Source organism: Oxyura jamaicensis, chromosome 2, assembly GCF_011077185.1.
Source record: "Oxyura jamaicensis isolate SHBP4307 breed ruddy duck chromosome 2, BPBGC_Ojam_1.0, whole genome shotgun sequence".
Classification (NCBI taxonomy): Eukaryota; Metazoa; Chordata; class Aves; order Anseriformes; family Anatidae; genus Oxyura; species Oxyura jamaicensis.
In genome coordinates, this window is record NC_048894.1 from 94,790,129 (window position 1) to 94,813,421 (window position 23,293).

A 23,293-nucleotide genomic window follows, 5' to 3' on the forward strand; every position below is an offset into this window, starting at 1 on the left:
CCACAACCCCCCGTGTGCATTCATCTCATTAGAAAGGAAATAAATATGGAAAGCTGAGTAAATAGGAATGAAACATCTCTCATTATCAACTGTAGTAGCACAGGACAAACGTAAAGTCACATATTGTAAGGTTCAGAAGGTTCCCTGCACTTAATTCCTTCTAACAATTCCTTCACATTAAGCTGCCAAAAAACCAAGAGCCTCAATAGTGTTGAGCAGAGAATACCTTGATAAACACGAAAAGTTATCGGACGGTAGGAAGCCAGAGAACAGCCAAGTCTCTGCAGGAGAGTTTGAGATTACAAGAAGATGGGTGATAGGATGCAGGGATTAACAAAAGTGCCTTTTGTTGGCCTATGCCTGTTCCCAGAGCACTGAGGAGCTAAGAGCTGACTTCCAAGTCTTTGGCTCTTGCCAAAGACTTTTGTTCAGTGGAATCCTAATGGAATAAGTGTAAGGTGCTGAAACAGTTAATTGGTTTTTACGCTTTTTTTTTTTTGCTAGAGGGTTGCAACCAAGTATAACAGAGCCAACTCTAGGGAGTATGAAAAACTGGTGATTCAATTATTTGAACATGTTGCTCTGTAAAAACTGGAAAATAATCTCCTGAGGGATAACAGTCTTGAGGTGCAAATGAAGAGAATGTTAATTGGGAAGAAGAAGTGATGGGAGATATATAAGTAACAATATAATACACACTGCATGGCTATAACACAATTTCATCATGCACATTAAGTCCATTGTAATCTGCCCAGATATACGAAATCCCTGGCAGAAGAATGGTGCTCATGCTTTTTTAAGGTACTCTTGGAATGCTGAACTTTTTCTAAACTCATATTTCAGATATGACTTACATGGGGGAAAGTTTTAAGAGAAGGAATCAAAATGTTGTATGATTTAGAAGTCAAGAGTATACATTCAATTTTCACTAAGAAGGTGTTTAAAGGGGAAGAGGTATCTTAAAGTATCTTCAGACTTTGAAAAGAATTTTAGGAATGAAAAAAAAAAAATTATGCTTAAATCCTTATGTGGAACATAGCACCATTTATTTAGGATGAAACATTGCTCAACATATTATGAACTGTTCCACATCACGTTTTAATTCCAATCCTATTTTCATGTGAAAAGAGCATAAATCATAAGTACACTGGTAAAATGTCAATGCTGATTTTTTTTTTTTGTCTATTATTATTATGATTATTAAATTTGTTATTGAATCTATTACTTTTTTTTCTAGGGTTAGGTAAGATTTGTATGGGAACAAAGCTGTGTCTTGTACCAGGATGGACACAAAACTTGTCTCAGACTTTTATGAAAAAAGGCCACCACCCTGAAACATCCACAGCTGAGTACTCACATGGGAAGAGGGAATCTATTTTCAAGACCATCGTCTGAGCAGGGATTTTAATATGGTTCTGTAGGCTACATATGTGACCTGGACACAAGGCTACACTGGTGAATGTGGATTTCTTTCACTTTCCTTTTTGTCTCTGTTTTCCCCGTTTCTTTAAAAAATACGAATCCTAACCCATTCTCTTTCAACATCAAGGACAAGCTCTGCTAGAGCTAATAGAAACATTATCTTGTTTGCTGTTATTCCCTCAATCCTCACTTTTGAGAAGGCCAGAGAAGCAGATAAAACACAGCTGTTGCACAGTTCCTGCTGAAAGGGCTGAGATTCCCTGCCTAAATGCAGATCAGCATTTGAGCATGACAGAGGTAAGCTCCATTGGCATATAACCATCAGTATGTATTGTCCTGTAATATTTTATGTTTCCAAAAACGTGCCATTTTAAGAATGATATTTTTCTAATTATGCTGCTCTACTATGACACAAGTATTATAAGAAATCAAAATGGATACACATTTAGGTTAAAACACTGGATGAGGTCCTGAAGCCACTTGTGGGCTAAATAGCAGCTGATGAGAAGCCTGAAGCTCTGAAAGCACAAACTGTTTCCTATTGTAGGTTTCTGTTGTCTTCAGAGAAGCAGGACTTTTACCATTCCTCATTAATAAACAGGATCAAAGAAACATATGACTATAAAATTATTTTCTTCTTAGCCAGAATACAACTAGATTTCACATCCTGATTAATTGCTAGAAGAGACTAACTGTGAAGCAGGAAAGCTTGGACTCTGAAGCGAATTCCTTCTGTGTTTTGCAAACTTGCTCTTTTCAGAGGAACATCTACAGCGTCCTGAGCATATCTGAACATGCAGTCCTTGTCTGGCAATGCACCAACCTACATCAGTAGGCATGTTGCCGAGCAGGGGCTACTGCTAGTGAGTACAACACAAAAACAATCTGTCAACATGCTCCTTACACTTAAACACCTTGTTTAGCTTCAGAAACTTTTGCCTATTATGGCCTGTCTATATTACGATGGTTCATGCAGCACTGGCAATTCAGTGCAAATGTCAAGCTCTATGAAATACTTTTAGTACTAAATTTGCCATTATTTACATGATTTTTTCCAGAACTTTTATATTTGGTATAAACTCAGAGAACGCACTTATTGCAAAAATCTCTGTGTTCCCTTGGCAATAGCTTGCTGCTTCCCTTCCCATTTCAGCTGCACTTACAATTTTCTGCTCCAATTCTGATACTCCAGCATGTACTCTCCTGCTGCCAGAAAGAGAATTGAATCCTACCAGCTGCCTGTAAGGGGCTAGGCTAATGATTTCTCCAAATAGTAAAGTAGTCTAATTTAGGAACAATGCACCATCTTCAAGCATTAAAAGTAGTTTGTTAGCAACACATATTAATCATGTATTTGTTGGGTTGGCATTGGTTTGTTAACTGAGACACCATAGCCTGTGTTCTAAAAATATCATATATTGAAATAAAGTATATTTTTAGTACCTGCTAATAGGGAAGTTTAAATAATACGATCACAGGTCTAGAAGCTGCCTTTATTTATTTATTTATTTATTTATTTTAACAACAGATCCCGGTTAATTTAACAATGTCACATGGGTAAAATTCCTTAACAAGTATCAACAGTTCAGAGGTTTGGGAGGTATGATAGACACAGCGTCCTTGAATATCCCTTGTTTCTTTCCTCTAAGGAAAAAAAAAAAAAAAAAAAAAAAAGTAGGAAAATAGAGTGAATGGGATAACTGATATACAATGAAACACATTCATAGATGTTCCAAAAGCTTATGCAGAAGAGTAGGCTAAGAATTCCTCTGCCTTAGCAGCTGTGTAATTTTTCCTACGTATTCATTAGCATCACAAAATGCAGACCAATGGGATTTGGATAGCCAGCTCATGCATGTTGCAATTACACTCCCTCTCATAATATTCCCATACTTTCCCTGCATATCCCCATGCAAACTAACAGAGTACCTGTATTTTTGAATCGTTAACATTTGCAAATAGTACATTTAAAAATAATATGCAGATAATTCCAACTTCTCAAGGAATGTGGTATTTATTGCATGACTAAACTAGTAAATGCAAATATGAAAAGAAAATAGCTTCTAATCTAAGTCTAAGTATTCATTTGCTGATGAATTAAAATGACCAACTTATTCAGCACAATTCAAAATGAAAAAGCTGACATATCATTTATTGTAAAGGCCACTGCTGTAATAGGAACGTCATTGTTTCCCTTTCTGCTGCTCTCACACATTCTTTTTCATCTTGATTATTTGTCACCCTGTTAGGGACTTCTTATGGTAATGAAACCCCTTTGTCAGGGATGTAACCCGAAGCTTTTGCTGTGTTTTTCCTTCCTGGAGAAGTTACAGTCGTGCTTATAAGCAGTGTGGAGCTTTCTTGTGAATCACTCAATTCCTGATTGTTCTAAGCACACACTGGCTGTTGCTAGGTGGCAAATGCTCTTAGAGATTTTGCAGGCTAGAGATTTCTTCAAACTGTTAATCCTCCATATATATTTTATAGCCCACAGGAATAGTTAAAAAAATGCTCAGTACTAGGATGATAAAAGATTTGAAAGAAAGAAAACATTTTGCATCACAGATTAATCTAATCCCTAACTACAGGTCTGTTTAAAACTTTCCAAAGGGATGATCATCCTGCATTGTGAGGCTGCTCATACCTTTTCCTAAAATTAGTTTCTTAGCTATTGTTTAGAACAGGATCCTAGAAGGAACAAGCCACAGCCACAGTCCTGTGAAAAAAAAAAAAAAAAAAAAAAAAAAAGTATGAAAGAAGAATTTCATAGACTGCAAAGAAAGAAAGCCCAAATTATTGCTTATCATCCAGGAACAGACCATCCAAGAACATATTTTGCCTGACATGTTACAGCAGCACTGAGAGTTTTGAAAAATACATTAACTCATTGCTAGATCTATATAGTGTTAGTCTCAAAAAAGTCTCGTACTCCACCATTCCTAGGATATGATTTTATAAATATGCACTGTAATTCCTACTCACATTTCAAGATGAAAATGTACTTTTCAGATGTCCTTTTGAAAAAAAGGTCAAATTCACAGGTGACACTAAACTAAAGAGGCGTTTCACCTCTAAAAGCAGTCACACCACTCTCAGTAAATGCTAGACTCATGTTCATACACCAGTAATATTTTTAAAGGACAATGCAGGGAAACTAAAAATAAAGGAAAAAAATACCAGACTTGATTACAGAACAGTTTCAACTTCTTCTGCAGTATCTCGTACCTGTGGAAAAGACAGAAGTCCCTGACTGTCACACAGAGGAGACTTTTGAAGGTAATTCCTACAGCTGAAGAATGCTGAAATCCAGCACAGAGTTACTTCCTCTTTCACAGCCCCCTCACACTCTGGCCCTTGTTCTCACATCATTTGCTGTGCCCTCCTTCAGCTTGCCATTTTCTCATTTATTCCTATTCGTCACATTTGTCCTGTATACTAAGCTCTCAAAAAATAGTCTTGCTTAATATATGTGGAGGTTTCACAAAATTTAGTTGTTAGCCTTCAAGTAAATTCTAAAAAGTGCCTAAAAAAAATATAATAAATAAATAAATAAATAAAAAAATCAGAAAACTACTCTTCATCTAAATCTAGACAAACTGTTCAGTAAGAGATGACAAAAGGCATTGCTCTGGCTGTCCCATCCTGTTTACATCCATGTCACTAAATTTTACCTTCTTGAGTCAGCCTGGATCTTCTCCACAATCATTCAGTGTTGACAAATGTGTTTTTTCCCCTAACCTCATTAAAAACAAGACCAAAAACAAACTATGCTATTTCTTATGAAAATTAAATGAACAAATCGTTTTGGAGACAAACACCTGTTAGATAACCACAACGAAGTTTTGAATTTTAGTGTATTCATAAAAAAACAAAAGCATGGGTTTTACAGGGGAAAGTCTTGGGCAACTCTAGCAGTCTCCATTGGTGTAGATCTTTCCTTGCCAATAATTTCTGATACTAACATTAAACAAAAAAAACTTATTATATGATTGAAAATTGTTCCTTTGCTCTTTTTTACCTCAGACACACTTCTGCTCTGACTTGAAGTACTCTGGATAAGAAACTTCAATGAGAAGGTGGGATATATTCTTCAGACCCCGATTTTAACTATTTTTCTTTAATTCTGATTAGTTAACTGAAACTTCTGTGCTCTTCACAGTCAACATGTGGCAGGTAATTTACCCTGTATACCTATTCTCAAAAATGAGCTACTGATTGTAGAAGTCTTTTGACAATGTTAGGAGTTATGAACCACGTTGAGTCCTTAAACTTCTCTTAGAACTAGCAGGGATAACTATTCTTGGGTGCTCTGTAAAAGAGGCAGTCAGTCCATGATGGGTTATCAATATATGACCCCTTAAACAAGGTTCCTCATTTTATTTATGATAGACATAGCAAACAGAAGTGCTTTGGAGGGGTACTACATTTGGTGGTATAGCCAAATAGCTGCTGCTTGCTGAAGATTTTGGCAGTTACAACCTTGTAAACTCAGAGACACAGTCTGAAACCATCCTCTGGCTGTATAGGCACACAGGCATCCTGAATAAACATTCAGAATAAAAATTGGCACTAGCTGTAGTCCTTGGAATATTTCTATGCATTATTTTTACATCCTTTCTTCTTGATAGTCCCTGTAATAACTGTTACAGTCATGTAGCAAAACTAGTAATTCACAAAATGACAAACATATATAGTAAATATATAGTCACATAAAATACTCTCATTTTTTTTTTAATGCTATTTTTTGTGAAGAGAAGTATTATACCACACAGTAAGAAGTAAACATATGAGATTTTTTGGCTTTCCAAAGGAAAGTATTGTACTTTGGAGTTAATAACCATTAATAATCAGGATTAGACAGTTCAAGCAATGCTTGTCTCCCATCTTTTGACATTTCTCAAAAGCCTAAAGTTTTAGTCATCTTTAAAATGACTGATTTCATGAGCTCACTCTAAAGCATCCACCACGAAACAAAAAATAAATATGACTGTGTCAAATGATAGAGGCAACTGGAGGTAATCATGGGAAAAGTTTAATTTTAGAGTCGATTTCTAAATTTCATCTGGAAAGATGATTGAAGTGCTTTCCCCTCCCACACTGCTCTTGCTTTATTCTCACCTGGAGGAAAGAGAAAAGGAGCTGAAGGTGAGCAATCTGACACTTAGCCCACGCAGCTCTGCTTTCCAGACTGCAGCTGTGAGATAAGGAAGCAAGGTGACACTACTTCCTCTCACCCCTGGATATTTGGGATGTTCTCTATGGGAGGATAAAGAACAATTACCTGCTTTTGGAATTCACCCTCGAAGTGTTACTAATTCAGATAATTTATACATCTTATCTGATTACTTATAAGTATGCATGGAAAAATGCTCATTATCAAAACATACTGAAAAGTCCTTTGATCCCATCAGCTGGTCTTTACCAGTATTTCCTTGTTTTCCCTGCAGTTTGTGTTTCCTAGACCAACTGCTCTTTGTGACCAGAAACTTTTAGGCTCCTCTTCACAAAACACAAGTTCAAACCTGTCTTGACTGGTTCAATGGCATCTGCATTACTGCCTTGCCTTGACAGCATGCATGCCACAAGTATAACAATCTGTTTCCTAAGGGTTTGACACAAGCTTTCTCCCAGTGGAAAAGGTTTCTACCCTGGCCACTGACCTTATGCCAGTCAAAACGGCCAGATTAACAAAAACACTTTCAGTGTTACACATCTCATTTTTCTATATAGAGACCAGGGAATACACGTATTAGCTGAAAGGTAAAAGAAGGTGATAATCACCAAAGTGAGGCTGACTGACAGCCTCTGTAGACAAGCCATGGTTCAGACAGAGCAAGAGAAGCCCGCTCATTAGTACTTTTCATATAATTCCCACCAAAGCTAAGACACCAACATTCATGGTCAGAAGCCTAACTATGAATAAAAGTTCAAAACAGCCTTCCTTCTCAGGAGTGTTGTCATTGTCAAGGCGTGGGGGATAAAAATTCATAGAAAAGATGGAGTTTTGGCTCAGCACTGTGGCACTGTGGTGGGTATTAATCTTTCCTCTTACAAATGTTGCTTCAGATAGGGAAAAAAAAAATAAAATAGGTGAAGAGCTAGACTAGAGAAATCTATTTTACCTGTTGTGTGGAAACCCAAGCTTGTGGGAGATCATGGATAAAGGAGCAGAAGGTGTCACATCCCCGAGTGAAGCCTGGAAACAGAATGAGGAGGAACAGATTGACATGATCATAATTCTATGAAGGTATGAATCACTTCCTTCCCTTTGATCACTGACAAAGTTATGAAGTTAGAAGTCTAGTAGGTGTTACTTTTGTCCTCTATCCTTATATTTCAAATGCCTTTCATATGAAAAGCAGAGCTCAATAGTAGTAGCTGTCTAGAAACTGGCCAATAGTACCTCTCCTGCATTACAGGAGCGAGGGGCATTCTTCTGGGGGTGAGGGACTGCTGCTTTCCTGAATCCATCACATGAAAATGTTCATATGCAAAGCATTCCAGTGCTGTGCATTGCAAATTCAGAGTGCTCCCTCAGAAGTATGTGTTGGCATGCCAAAGGTGTGGTTGTAATCTATCACACTGGCTTATTCAAACTGTCTCAACATAATTAAAAAAACACAATTAGGCTCCGGGCTATCATTTTTGAAGATCTCCTCAAGAAGTCTTCAAACATGTTAGTCTGCAGCATGATAGAGCTTTTCAAATGTGTTAAATTAAACCATCACAGCATGCACTCTGCTTGCCCAACACAGGACCCACAAGGAGAGCGTGTGGTTTCCATGTTTGAACTGGAAGTACCTGAAGAGAAGTGGGAGAATGAGACATTCTTGTCACTAGCATGGCCCACTGATACTGCTTCTCTAGTGAAAACACATTGAAAGCAGTAATAGAGAGTGGCAGATTGGGAACAGGACTTCTGTCTGCTGAAAGTCATTGTAATGTTTCTATCATTCATCCAAACTGTGCAGAAACTGATTTTTGAACTGCTATTTTTCTACCTTTTTTTCATACCCAACATTTCCTCTTCACTGTGAAGCCAAAATCTGTAAAATTCACTGTTAACCTCTGCTAATAACTTAGCTTTGAATAAAAAAAATGTTTATCAGCCCCTTGATGTCCGATCTCTCTACTGTATTGAAGAAGACAGATGGCAGTCTTTGAAATTAAGTGACGTGAACTTAGCTGACCACACCAATTTATGCATCCAAGTGTGCGTGTCCTTCTAGTTCATTTCTAATATGAATCACAGATTCATATCTATAGATGTCAATGTGATTTATATTATGATAATATTTAGAAAACAGTCAATGAATGGGAATTAACAATTCAGAAGGACAAAATAGAAGGGCATAGGGAGGGAAGAGGACAAAGGAAGGCACTTCTCTCTTGTGTTACTGACACGTTGTGTGGTGTATGCCTTTACTCATATGATCCATCAGTCTCCTGTACCGGTCAGTGTGCAGGCTTGGGGAGGCTGCAGCCACAGCTGTACTAAGCACTCTACCAAAACATATCAGAAAATAACAATCGTTTCCAGAGGCTTAGAATCTAGGTATTGAGAAAGACGTAAAGGGAAATCAAATGACCTGGAAAAGAACAAAATAGATTGTAAGAAAATGCATAAAATTTAGGGGAAAAAAAAAAAAAAAGGAAATCTCAAGTGTGCACTAAACCACTTTCATCAAATATGACTAGCATTTATTTCAAGTCTATGCCATCATTTAGATGTTTTTGTGCCATGGTAGATTTACGTCTTCATCTCTCTCATGTAGTACTCGATGTTATATAAGATGTCATTTTAGAAAATATGAGACGGTGCTGGAAACCAATTTCCTGAAGAGTGAGGAGTAGGGTCATATCTTTATCTAGGGCTATACTTGCAGTCCTGGCAATTTTCTTTTTTCAATAAATATGGATAACTCTGTGGGACAACAAATGCTGTCCTTCATCTTATATCTAGGTTTCGAAACCGCGCAAAGGATGCTTTGTGCAGGACAGGTCAGAAATCTTTCCAAAGACACAAAATGATACAACGTAAGGAAGCCAGATACGTGTCTTTAGGGCTGCATTGTTTGAACTCTGAGAAACCAGACACAGGTCCTGGGCTCTGACTGGGGAACTGTGGTGTGGTGGTAGCGCGGTTTGCTCCCCTCAGCCCTGTGTAGAGCTTGTGGGCCCGCATATGGTGCTGGTCTCGGTTCCCCCATTGCTGGATGGGAGCTGCTTTGCACCTCAGTGGCCCACAGTCCCAGGAACTCGCTCTTGATGCCACAGGTTGGTGTGGACGTGCCTTGGCAGGACAAAACAGAGCCAAATTGGATGGGGAGGCCTTCACGGGACGTTGCACTTTTAATGCACACTGGTGTTGGGGAGTGAGTTCAAACGCAGGCTACGAGCTGATGCTGAGGAGCGTGTTCAGCCCAGTCCAAAAACAGAACACGAAATAAATAAACGGATAACAACTTTTATTCCTCTTCAAGTACTTTTTATTTATTCAGCCGCAGACGACGTGCCCCAGTGCCGAGGCTGAGCCCAACCAGAGACCCACGGCAGGCCGGCTCCCGTTCTCCCGGAGGTCTCCACAACCGGGCGGGGATCCCCGGGCCGGGACCCCTGAGCCGGGCCGGGGCGAGCCGGGCGCAGGGGCGGTGTGTGAGGGGATGGGGATCGGGACATGAGGAGCGGCGCTGCCGCTTTAAATCCCGTCCCGAGGGGCGGGCGGGGGGGAGCTGAGGGCTGAGCCCGCGCAAGGCAGCGGGGGGCGGGGCGGCAGCGGCGGGAGCGGAGTTGGAGGGGCGAGGAGGAGGAGGAGGAGGAAGGCGGCGGCGGGGGTCGTCTCGGCGGGCTGCCCGCCATGGCCACGTCCCCGTGCAGCAGCAGCGGCGTCTCCTCGTCGTCCTCGTCGGGGCTGGGGGCGGACGCGGGGCTGGAGATCCGCACGCGCTCCGTGGAGCAGACGCTGGTGCCGCTGGTGTCGCAGGTAGCAATCCGCTCGCTGCGGTCCGCCCGTGTGTCCGCGTGTCTGTCCGAGGGGATGCTTCTGCCGCCCGAGAGGGGGAAAAAAAATAATAATTAATGATAATAATAAAAACAAAACTCGGGGGCGCCGAAGTTCCCCGCAAGGTCGCGGGGCCGTTGCGTAACGGCCGCCGGGGGGCGGTTGGAGCCCCGGGATGGGGCTGTGGGGTGCGCGGGGCTGGCCTCCCCCCCGAGGAAATAGGTGAATTTTAAAAGTTAAATCATACATAAAAGCAGCCTTAGGGGCCTCTCAGCGGGTCCCACGCCGCGCTGAGTGAGGTTAAAAAGGGGAAAGTTTGGCTTTTCGGCAGTCTGCATGGTAGTTGTGTGGAAGCCCCTCCGGGGTCTGTTTGTTTGTTAGTTCTCCTTGGTCTCTGCGTACAAAACTGGAGTACAACCTCTCCGTCATGAAAAACAATGAGTGAAAATAACATACAGCGTTTACTTTGTAGCGTTTTTGAAAGCTGATCATAAAAGTAAGTCGAAACCTGTCTATGCATCTGCGCAGAACCCTTAATGGATGCGTAGCAGCGACACAAAAAGTGTTCGTCCTGGTGATGCCGAGTTGTCTTCGTACTGTCCTGGCCGTCTGGAAGCAAACTGTCGTAAGCCTCCTCCTGTGTTCGTGCAGCCGGGCTGCAGGAGAGGCTTGTGATGGGCTTTTGGGGTTCTGCACTTACCATGGCAATTTGTCTTCCTCCAAAGAAATCCCAGCCTGTTCAGAGAACCCCATCTAAGGGATTCAGTCCCTTGTTCCAAGGCAGTGAAACTAATGATGGAGTTCAATCAGCTTTCTACCTCTGAAACAATGGAGAGAGGTAAAATAAGGTGACCCCTTTCAGGAAGCTTAGGAGCAAACAAAAACCTTTCCAATTGCAAAGGCTGGATAGACTTAATTGCTTATGTTAAATTCTTACTGTTAAGAGACTTCTGCAATGAGGTACACATCCTTATTTTCCAACAATACTGCTTGAGAGAGGGTGTCTTGTTCCTCTGTGGATTCCCTAGACGTGTAATATGCCATGTATGATTTTGTTAATGACCACAAAACCCGTGACTACATCTTCCAGAAGTGCATCTTTCACTTCCACTACGTGCTGTATAAAGTGTCTGAGCATTTCTGAATACTTCGAGCTTACTGTTCTCCTGCTAAAGTGCTCCAGACTTCAAACAAACTTGTTCCCTTGAAGCGTGAGTGCTGAGCTCTGTTTGCTGATGGTGTCAGCAGCAGTTCGCTAAACTTGCCAGATAGAATGCCCTACTTACTGTACAGGTTTACCTGCTCCTCCTTTACTGTTTCATGGAGATTTTTAAGTAGAGACATGAGATTTGTTTTTAACTAGGGATCTCACTAGCTTGCTTTCTTTCAGTATTTTTGCAGAAATTGTTTGTAGGTTACTCGATCTCTTAAAATGTGTTTCTTACGTTCTGCATAAGCTGTGTATCCACAGTAACTGCAGGACCTCTTTTGCATGTGTTTGTACAAAATACAGTTGCAAAGGGAACTTTTGTTCTTGCTGTGAAGTTAACTTCATAGCTGACCATTTGGTAAAAAGCTGGGAAGTGCCATGTGATACTTGTTTACCACTGAAAAAAAGTAGTCAGAATGTTGCTACTGCTTTTCACTACTGCTTTTGAGCAAAGAAGAAATTGCAGGCTGCCCTGAGAAACTTGCTTTCAACCTCCCTCATTTAGCTAAATCTTTTCCTTTTTTTTTTTTTTTTTTTTTCTTCTTCTTAAAAACAACAAACGCATTGATTCTTATTTTTAATTCATGCAATACTGCAAGTGTGTGTTTGACCACTTGCTTCTACTTAGCATTTAAAGAAAAAATTGCACTTTACATCTTGCTTTACTTATAGACTATTTGGTATCAGAGTATATTTACTACCAGCAGCAGTAAGAGATTCTTGTTTCCCTGGTAGGGGAAACTGCCCTTAAAATCACTACTGGATATGTTTATTAGTAAGCTCTTTTTTAATTATTATTATTTTTTAATTTAGTATTTACAGAGTTGAATCAGATCTTCATTTTAAGTAGATCTGTTCATAGCTTCATGCTTCCCGTTTTTGATTGTGCCACAACTGAAAGAAGAAAACTGCAGACTTAAGCCACACTATTAAGCGTATTTGCTAACACTTCTTTTTAGCTATCCACTTATCTGTACTGTGGAGAGAATTATTCTACAGTATTGTGCAAACTATTTGGCATGCAGTTCAGAAAATACGGTTTTATTTGTCAAAACCCATTTTTTTAAAAAAAAAAAAAAAGTAAAAATATCTTTTTCTGGGTAGGTGCTTTTAGTTCTGTGTTTCACATGAGCACTGTACCATTTACATCTCCTTTGCTCTTCACTGCTGTTACCATTTCCAGTTTAATTATTATTATTATTTATTTTTTTATGGAAAGTTTTTGGCAGCACAAGTCAGGAAGGGTGTTTAACATGGTCTGTGCTGACTCACTTAATAACAAGTCAGTTAAACAGTTGAGGAAAGGCAAAGATGAGGGGAAAAAGCACTTTCCAGGATGTGGCTCCACCAGTGACTTCCTCAGCTGCCATTATGTACTTGCTTGCTAGTCTAGTGGTAATCAGGTATCTTCACAGTTGGAGAGGAGCCTGTCTGGATGGATTTATTTCAGGGAATCATTCTGAGAAATGGCAGAATAGCTTTCTGTAAGCCTTCACAGTAAGGCACTTGAAAAAATTCGGAGATAGAACTTTGAGCTCTTCCTGTGTTCCTGAAAGAAGAAAGTTCCTTTTCAGAGTCGAAGGTAACCTATCTGCCTGTGGGATCACATCTAGCTACACAATATTCAGAAAGTCCATTTGTCACAAGCTCTTTGGAAAAAGATTGTGTGTCCCCATGTTACTGAACATGTTTTCCCAACTTCCTTGTTATGGAATGTACCACTAGAGGTTTTGGAACTTGTTTGGCCAATACAGTCAAAGCCTAAATAAATAAATAAAGTCAATGATACCAATGTTGCTGACTTGTTCCCGTCAGTCGTGGATTCTGAATAAATTAGTGGTATGTGCCTTGAGAATGAGGAAAAACAAGTCTGTTCTTTATTATGGCATTGTTTCTCTGAAGCAAGCTAAAACAATTCCCATTTCAGTAAATATTATATAATTATATAATGTACGTCGTGTTCTGCCAGTGCCCTGTTTTTTCCAGAAGTATCTGGAGTTGTTTTAGAGCCCCAGGAAGAGCCAACAAATGATGCTTTCCCATGTACATGAAAAGCTCACTGATGTAGTTTTCAGATTGAAGGCATGACTTTGGAATGACCACACTGGATCAAGCTACAGGTCAGCATAGTATCAGTGATTTTTCTCTATCTTGTTGTTCCTAACCCATGCTTTTTCTTCTGCTTTTGAATCTTGTTCCTACCACCTATATTACTTGCTCTGTTTCTTCATTGGAAGAGACGTTGCCCGCTTGATCTTTATCAATTTTCTTCAGTGGTATAAATTTTTCCTAAATTTCTGTCATCCCACTTTCAATCACATTTTTAAAGGTTAGTCTAAAGTTACTTGGAGATATTCCTCATGTAAACTGTTACATTTGTTTAATACTTAATCATCCTTCCTTGGCCTTTTTTTTTTTTTTTTTTTTTTGAAGTTTCTGCTGTACCTTTGTTTGTTTGCTGTGGTCAAGGTGGAGAGGAGGAGCTAGAACTCATACAGTATTACAATGTGGATGAAGTCAATAAACAGAAGCGTAGTGGTCTCTGTTTCTTTCCTAATAATTCGTAAGAACAGCTGCTGAGTGTATATCTGATGTCAGTAGTATCCTTATCATCCTAGTATCCTTGCAAACAATTTGATGAAATATATACTGAAAAGGTGATATATGATAGAGTAGGTCAAAACTTGGTTGTAGAGTCAGGCTCAAAGGGTGGTGATCAGTGGTACAAAGCCCAGCTGGTGGTCTGTTGCCAGTGGTGTCCAACATGGACTGTTACAGGGCCCAATTTAACATCTTTTTTGTTCTTAAGCTTTAACATTTTTACTAATGATCTGAAAGTTGGGATGATGGGCCAGCTTGTTCAGCAAGGGTGTGAACACTGTGTATTGTTTTACTACTGGCTTATCTCCACTCCCTCTGATAACACAGAATAATCCATGTCCCAGCACAGGTTTCTGTGAAACTCCATTGGTGATCTCCCTCTATTACAATAAGCAATCATTTACTTTCTGCCTTTCTACTCCATCTTCCTTCTCCTCATTCAGTCTCCTAATTAGTTAAATATTCATGCAGAGGATCTGTTGTTCAGAGTCACTTGGTTTTCTTTGAAACTTTTGGTATGAACTTTGATTCTTAGTTCTCTTTCATCAGAGTCTATCCTTACCATATAATCCCTGATCTCTACAGAGAGCTCTGGTTGTTTTGCGAGGCAGGATTTCCCTTAACAAACACCATGAGTATTTCCCAGCACATCATATTTATTCAGGTGTCCACTACTTCTGTTCTTCCTCATTTTCTGTGTTGATGTGTCAGGCAACATTCATACCTCAACTATCAATCTAGTTGCATGAGAAAGTTGGTATGATCTGTGGCATCTTTGAGTTCCTTGAAATATTAGTGAATGACATCTAATGTTGGCAAGCAGTACCAGTTTGTTTTATCTAATATTTTCATGCCCTCTTCTACCATCATTTTGATTTCACAGAGATTCTCTGAGCAGATCACGAAGATGCCTTCTGGTGTAGGGATTTCTTCACTTTGTCATAGCTGAGCACAACTACTCTGAGCATTTAGAAACTGTTGAAGCATCTCTCATACATTCTCTGGATAACATTCTTAAAATTAAGAATATGAGATATGAGATCTGGACAGGGAGAACTAACTGGGTGATCACAAACCGCATGAAGTCTAACAAAAGCAAGTGCCGGGTCCTGCACCTGGGACGAGGCAACCCTGGCCATACAAAAAGACTGGGCGACGAGACTCTGGAGAGCAGCCCCGCAGAGAGGGATCTGGGGGTCGTGGTTGACAGCAAGTTGAATATGAGCCAGCAGTGTGCCCTGGCAGCCAGGAAAGCCAACCGTATTCTGGGGTGCATCAAGCACGGCATCCCTAGAAGGGCAAGTGAAGTGATCGTCCCGCTCTACGCTGCGCTGGTGCGGCCTCACCTCGAGTACTGTGTGCAGTTCTGGGCACCACAGTACAAAAAGGACATTCAACTGTTGGAGAGTGTCCAGAGGAGGGTGATGAAGATGGTGAAGGGCCTGGAGGGGATGACATATGAAGAGTGGCTGAAGTCACTGGGCCTGTTCAGCCTAGAGAAGAGGAGGCTGAGGGGGACCTCATCGCAGTCTACAACTTCCTCGCGAGGGGGAGTGGAGAGAAGGGTGACCTGTTCTCCATAAACACCAGTGACAGGACCTGCGGGAACAGGGTAAAGCTGAGGCAGGGGAAGTTCAGACTAGATATCAGGAGGAGATTTTTCATGGAGAGGGTGGTTGCACACTGGAACAGGCTCCCCAGGAAAGTAGTCACTGCACCAAGCCTGTATGAATTTAAGAAACGTTTGGACTGTGCACTAAGTCACATGCTCTAAACTTTTGGGTAGACCTGTGTGGTGCAAGGAGTTGGACTTGATGATCCTTATGGGTCCCTTCCAACTCGGAATATTCTATGATTCTATCTGTACTCTCATTCCTGACCTTGAGTATTCAGTCCAAGCTCTTATCCATTTCAATGTATTTGCATTTCCCATGTAGCAGACACACTGAGAGAGTTGTTCCAGCAAGTCCCATGCCTGTCTTGTTTCAGTACGCATTTTTGGTACCTCTAGGCCACCTGCAGTGTTCTAAAGGTTTTTTATGTTGCTGGCTGTTCTTGTTCCAATATGGTGCCAAGGCTTGGGATTTGTTCCTCATGGCACTCTTCAGAAATTTCCTTTTTGGAAAAAGTAGGGTAATCCATATTTGTCTTAAACCCACTGCTTTCTTCAGTGTACCTGAGGAAAGAAAACAGAGGGCTTCTCTTTTTAAATGCTTCTTGGGTACTAGTCTTTCTCCTTCAGTACTTTAAAAATTCCACTAACTTGCTAGCTTTGAGCAGCTGCTTCTCCCCTTTTCCAGGATTTATTTCTGTGTGAATTAGACTTGGCACTACTGTTAAATAAAGTCTCTACAAAATTAATGAAATTATGAATTGCTGTGTATAGACTTGTGTTGTAACTTGTAGTTAGTGAAGAAAACCTCCTGTTTTAGCACTGCAGAGAAACTGTACCATGGAAGCAGTCATATGTGTTAACTCTGCTGCTGTGTCTGGAAGCATGTGGTATGCTGCTTGTTTACAGGGTTGTACCTCATTAGTTTCAATTAGTGACTAACTCATTGACTCTTCTCCTCCCTTTGGCTCCACAGGTGTTGTGGATTAAGTTTGTGTGTATTCTGTATTACAACTCTACTCTATGCAAACAACAAAGCTTGCAGCAGTTCTGCTGTTATGCAGTCTACACGAGTGTGGTGGTTTTACCGTGCTAGGCAGTTGAACACCACAACCGCTCTCTCACTCCCCCTCCTCAGATGAGGAGGGGAAGAAGTAAAGGAAAGAACAACTCACGGGTTGAGATAAGGATGATTTAATTAAAGAGGGAAAAATTTATATATATATATATATATATTATTAAGGAAATATTATTATTAATTAAACAATTCAACTAAAGGAAAAAAGGGAAAGGGGAAGAGGGAGGGGGAAAGGGAATAACTAAACAAAACAAGTAAAGACCATGTGGAAGTGCAGAGGAAAGAAATTACTCTCTAATTCCCACAAATGAGCGATGCTTGACCACGTACGTCCTTGAAGCAGGGCCTCAACGCACGTAGCCGGTGTTTGGGAGGAGGACAGACGTTTTCGCAACGAGAGCCCACCCCTCCCCTCTTCTTCCTTTTTCCACCTTTTATTGCTGAGTGTGACATCATATGGTATGGAATATCTCTTTGGTTGGGTTAGGTCAGCTGCCCTGCTGATGTTTCTTTCTCACTCTTTGCCCACCCCCTAGGAGGGTCAGAGAGAGTCCTGATGCTGTGCCAGCACTGCTCAGCAGCAGACAACACCGGTGTGATACCACTGCTGTTCTAGCTCCAAGTGCAGAGCGCAGCACTGTATGGGCTGCTGCAGGGAAAGTTAACATCCCAGCCAGACCCAGTACAACGCGGTAACCTATGGCCCTTAAGGAGCCTGCTTTTTTGTCTGGGATTTCTGCAGGAAAGTTAACCATACGAGTTTGTCATCTGACTGTAGATTGCGTGATTCCTTCTGTCACAGTCCACCTGCAATTGCGTCTCTGGGCTGATGTAGTTGCAGGTTTCTCTTTAGATAGGCTAGTTTTAATTGATAGCTGTTTAGTGATTGAAGCTAGGTTGTTAGGAAACAGTGAAAGGGATGTAGCTGGTCAGTTACGGTTGTGGTCTTTAAGGTATGCTGGGGAGCACAGGAATACCTTATAATTTTGTTTACCTGTCCAGAATGTTCTTTTTGTTGTGGTTTAACCCCACTGGCAGCTAAACACCACACAGCCGTTTGCTCACCCTCCCCCCTCCCTCTCTGGGATGGGGGAGAGAAACGGGGAAAGTGAAGCCTGTGGGTTGAGATAAAGACAGTTTATTAAGATAGGAAATAATAATAATATGTATGAAACAAGTGATGCACAATACAATTGCTCACCACCTGCTGACTGATGCCCAGCCTATCCCCAAGCAGCCAGTCCCCCCACCCCGGCTAGCCACCCCTATATATTGTTTAGCATGACATCAGATGGTATGGAATACCCCTTTGGCCAGTTTGGGTCAGCTGTCCTGGGTCTGTCCCCTCCCAGTTCTTGCTGCACCCCCAGCCTGCCCGCTGGCAGGACAGAGCGAGAGGCTGAGAAGTCCTTGGCTTGGTGTAAGCACTGCTCTGCAGCAATTAAAACATCAGCATGTTATGAGCACTCTTCTCATCCCAATCCAAAACATAGCACCCTACCAGCTACTAGGAGGAAAATTAACTCTGTCCTAACTGAAACCAGGAAAATATTATGCTAATTACTGATGATAATTAGTATCACTAATGCTAATCTGCTTTACAGGAAAAATTACATTTGAACACTTACGGCATCAGCAACAGCACAGCCATGAAAAATCTGTGTTTTTTGTTCCATTTCATGAACCCTTGAATGATGAAACTGGATTTGAGTTAAATTTAGCACCTCTGGTATGATGTTCAGTACCTTAAGCTTTGGTAAAATTGAGTAAGAGTAGCACTTCAAGTAGCTGAAGTGAGGTTCTTCATACTGACATAGCTGAAAATCAACTGCTCTTTTTCAGTGGAAGCTTATCTTTTACACTTTTGAGATCAGACTAATGGCTTTCCTATAGATTAAACAATTTTTTTTGAGTTCTCTAGCAGAATGAATTTTAAATTAAAACTGTCTCACAATGATCCTGCTCAAAAAGAATGAGAGCAGCTTTCTTGCTATTCAGCATTGTTAAACAGATGGTTTTAGACAGATTAGGTATGGAAATCCCCGAAGGATGAATTATGAATTAATGATTGCAAACAACTCTGATTATAGTTTAATAAAATTGCTGTATGGTAACATGAGCCTATTGTTTTAGCATGGATTATGTTCTGTTTATGAATTCATTGGCAAAACATTACTCTTACTAGCCAGAGCCTTAAACAATCATTTCTACTCACTGAGTTGTACTGTATTCCATCAATAGCCTCGCTTAAAGCTAGTGGGGTAACTGAGTATTAATACAGAGTCTGGACCAAACCTCTAACAGTTGATTTGCTCTAAATAGTGAATGGGATGATTTACTTGTTTTATACATAAAATGAATAATCAAACACCATTTATGAGCAAATACTACAGTTCTTTCAGAAGTATGCAGAAAAACAAAATACTACACCGTTGCCTTTGTCCTAGAAGAAGACTTTTGTATTGACTTTTTGTATTAAGCAGAATCAATATAACCACTTATAAACACTTTTTTTTTTCAAATAAGAATGAAGTTAAAAATGAGTTCTAGAAACTTAATGTTGAAGGGGGTGTGTGTGTTTGGGGGGGGGGGGGTATTCAAAAAAACACAAGTGTCAAAATTGTTTAAAAAGGAAAAAATGTCCAAAGTTACACTTAATTAAATGTAGGGGTTAAACCGATGTATGGAATGTTCCCTTCTATTATCAAAGTTTGTTATTGAATTTTGTCATTGCATTTAAATTTTCTTAAACTTCACAACTGAATGAATCTTTGTTGCCCTTCGTATAATTGTTCCTGAATTATATGCAAGTTTTGCTTTGTTGTTGTTGGTATTTTACTTTTTTACACTCCCCTAAATGGATAATAGTTGCATATGCAAAGCATTTTCCAGTGTACACTGTACTTCTCTGTTAATCCCTAGGCGTGTATGTGCTTTTCAAGAAGAAATGCCAGGTGTTTCTCTGAATTGAAGTGGTATGCCAAAATCTGCTAAGGAAGCTTTCTCTAAAAAAGGCCCAAAGAACCATCCTGTCTGCAGCCCGCAGTGAATGGCTGGTATTCATACCAGTGAAGCTGCCTATGGGGCTAACAACTTTTTCCACATCTACAGGAGCCAGTCCCAACTTGAAATGAAAGAGTTCTCAACTGCAGGCAGTATCAATATTATTATTGCTACATCCAACATTACAATATCTGAATTTTTAGTTCCACAACAGTGACTTTTTCTTAAATGAGAAGTTCCGAGTTGTCTCGGGCATTGTTTGCACAAACAACAGAAGTTTAAGTATGCTAACAAAGGCAAGTTAAAGTTTGACAGGAAAGCCACAATAATTAAATAATTATTTGACATTCAGTCTCTGGTTTTAGGTTTACCTGATGGTATTAGTAAATTGAGTCATTTTTAAGACTTGCATCTCTCTGGTGCTGAAAACATGTCTGCATCTTTTTTGACCGCATCTGAAAGTACACTTTAAACAATGAGCTTCCATCTGAGTTGGTTTTGTTTTCTTAGACTTGCTCATGCCCAGGATTGCTAGGTGCAAAATGAAAAAAGGTAATAGCTTTGTTTATGAAATCTACCCATTTAGGTTAGAAGATATTAACAACAGCAGGGGAGGGAAATGCACTTTTTCTGGCTCGCACACCCCTCAGACCAATTGTTAGTTCAAGCTCACTTTTCTATGGAGGCAGTTGTGCTTAAGGCAAAACTTCAAGATGATGGTTGTTAAAAGGCCAGTTTACAAAGAAAAGGAGATTAAAGGCTGTTTTATTCTTGGATATGTTTCGGGATAGGTAAACTCATTCTGTGATCAGTGTACTTGATGCACATATAAAATCTGAAGAGGTTAAATTGGGTTTTCATTTTTTTTTTTTTTTGCTAACTTAAGTGTCAAGTTGCTCAGAAGTGTAAATTTCAGTTTGTAAACTTCCATGCATCTTTTTGAAAAGAGAAGGAAACTGGAACTTGGATTGTTTGAAAATGAAGATCTATGCCAATGTCACTCATTTCTATAGAAATTCTGAAGACACCTTTTGTTGGGGGAAGATAAGGCAGTCCTCTGACTTGTAAGGCATGTAAGAGTAAAAAAGTTAGCTTTGTTTGATCAGCAGTCAAGCATTGCTGAACATTCTTCAGCAATTCTTTTCTGCTTCTGTTCTGGGGGGAGGTTTCGGGGGTGGTGGGCGAGAATGGCATGAGTGCACATCAGTTTTCATTTACTTTTCTGCATTGTATCTGAATCACTGGTGTTCTCCAATTTTAAAGGAATCAGAAAAGTGAATGTCAAAAAAGCAAGTGTATTTCTCCTTTACAACAGTGTCATTTTAGTAGTACTGTTAAAGTGTTTATAAATTCCACAATGTCCTATACTAGCATGAGTTATGTTTATTCTTTCTCTTGCTTCTCTAGAGCTCCTTTTTGCAACCTGCCCCCCCCCCCGAAAAAAAAAAATCAAAATAACTTAATCAGATTGCAAACTTTTTTTTTTTGAAGTTTCTAGAGTTCTCATTACTCTGGGGGGAGGGGGGAATCCAAATATGCCTCACCCCCTTCCTGTGGGGGGGAAAAAAAAAAACAAACAGGCTGGAGGAATTAAATTAGTGTCATTAGAAGTCAATTGCAGAAGTTCATCTGTATCTTCACTTTTTGGGCAATCATTTTGCTGGCATTTGGTTTAGCTCTTGAATTTTAAAGGACGGATCTCGAAGTTTAAATGCGTTTGGCACAATGAAAGGACATTCACTGCTATAGTATGGCCAGGCTATGAATTCAGTCCTTTTTGTTCTCTAAACAATTCCAAGAATGTGTAATAAGTGAAAAGTAATGATGCTAATAATCCGAGGTGTGTATTCAAATCAGAAGTTGTGTACTCTTGCCTTTCTTGGCAAACTTTACAAAGAGAGGTCTGAAGGAGGTTTTGAAGCCTAGATCTGAAAGAGCTGAAGAGGGCTGTTCCAACCCCTTCCAAGTGATGTTTTCTGCATGTAGAAGCTGTTATGTACGTGAAGTACACAAATATTTTTAATTAAAGTATGATTTGCAGTTAACCAAATCTCTGGATACAAATGTAATTAGCTAGTACCGCATTTACCTCTTTCTCTCTTGTGATTTTTTTTTTTTTTTTTCCTCCTAGGCACCATTGCTTAGCCCTTTTTGGAGGTAATCAATAGGTAGATCAATAATGTGAGTTGGTAGGGCTCTTTTGTTGCTTGTCAGCTTCTGCTTGTCACTGCCTGCCCTTTGTTTTTCCTTCTTCCTCTCCAGAGGTAGCTTATCAGCTTGTTAGGCGCTAGGTGTGAAAGATTGCCAGAGGCTCCTCCAAGCATTTCCCTGCAGATAAGTGATCCAGCTTGGGTTGTTAAAGTGGTTTATTTCATTAGCTTCCCTGAAGGCTTTTATGAAAGGCGTGTACCAAAGCAGTGAGAAGATGCTTTTGGAAAGCATTCAGGTAAAGATGCGACTACACCAGTCCCAATACTACAAGTCTAACAGAACTCAGCAGTCTTGGACTTGCAGCATGTTTGTACTGCCCTTTGCATGCTGCCTGTAAGCAGTATGAGGAAAATACATAAATATGGGTAGTGGGATCGTACCACTTCTTGGAAGCTGTTCTTTTACATAAGCTGTGACTCGAGGTCCTGAATGATGTCTTGAGGTCTGTGCAACTTCTGCAAGGAAGGGTTAATTGCCCCTCAGTCATGGGTAGAAGAAATTTCTGTTTCAAGTGTTCATAAAGCAGAGGCAGTGGTCTCAAATACTGTTTTCAGGATAAAGAGAATATGGGTGTATACAGTTAATTAGTTAATGCAGTTGCATTTCATAGGATCATAGAATATCCTGAGTGGGAAGGGACGCACACAAGGATCACTGAGTCCAGATTCTAGCTCCACACAGGACCATCCAAAACCTAAACCCAATGTCTGAGAGCAGAGCTCAGCGCCTGCCCCTCTGCTCCCCTTGTGAGGGAGCTGCAGGCCGCCATGAGGCCTCCCCTCGGCCTGCTCTGCTCAGGGCTGAACAAACCAAGGGACCTCTGCTTCTCCCCATACATATTACCCTCTAGACCCTTTGTAGCCCTCCTTTGCATACTTTGGAATTACATTCAAAATTTCATTTTGGTTAATCTCCAGCATTTGGAAAAAAAAGACTGAGTAGGAAGATAAAGCCTTCCACTTCTAAAACAAAATCTGTGTGTTAGCCGGACTTCATATATATATTTTATATATATATATATGCACATATACAAGTGCTTAACATTATAGAAAATGGTTAGTAAGGCTTTCAGTAATGCCCACATGTGCATTTAATTTTAACACTTCTGATTTCTAGGGTGAGTAAGCAGGTAGTCCTTGTCAACTTCTCAAGTTC

General features: G+C 40.3%; 1 protein-coding gene across 1 annotated transcript in view; it reads left to right on the forward strand.

Moving 5' to 3' along the window:
* Positions 1 to 10,193: 10,193 nt before the first annotated feature.
* Positions 10,194 to 23,293, forward strand: part of CTNNAL1 (catenin alpha like 1) — a 56,918-nt gene continuing 43,818 nt past the window's right edge. The window contains exon 1 of the mRNA XM_035319781.1: positions 10,194 to 10,405. Coding sequence (XP_035175672.1) covers positions 10,280 to 10,405 — 126 coding nt within the window. The 5' untranslated portion in view covers positions 10,194 to 10,279. The remainder of the gene's footprint in view (positions 10,406 to 23,293) is intronic.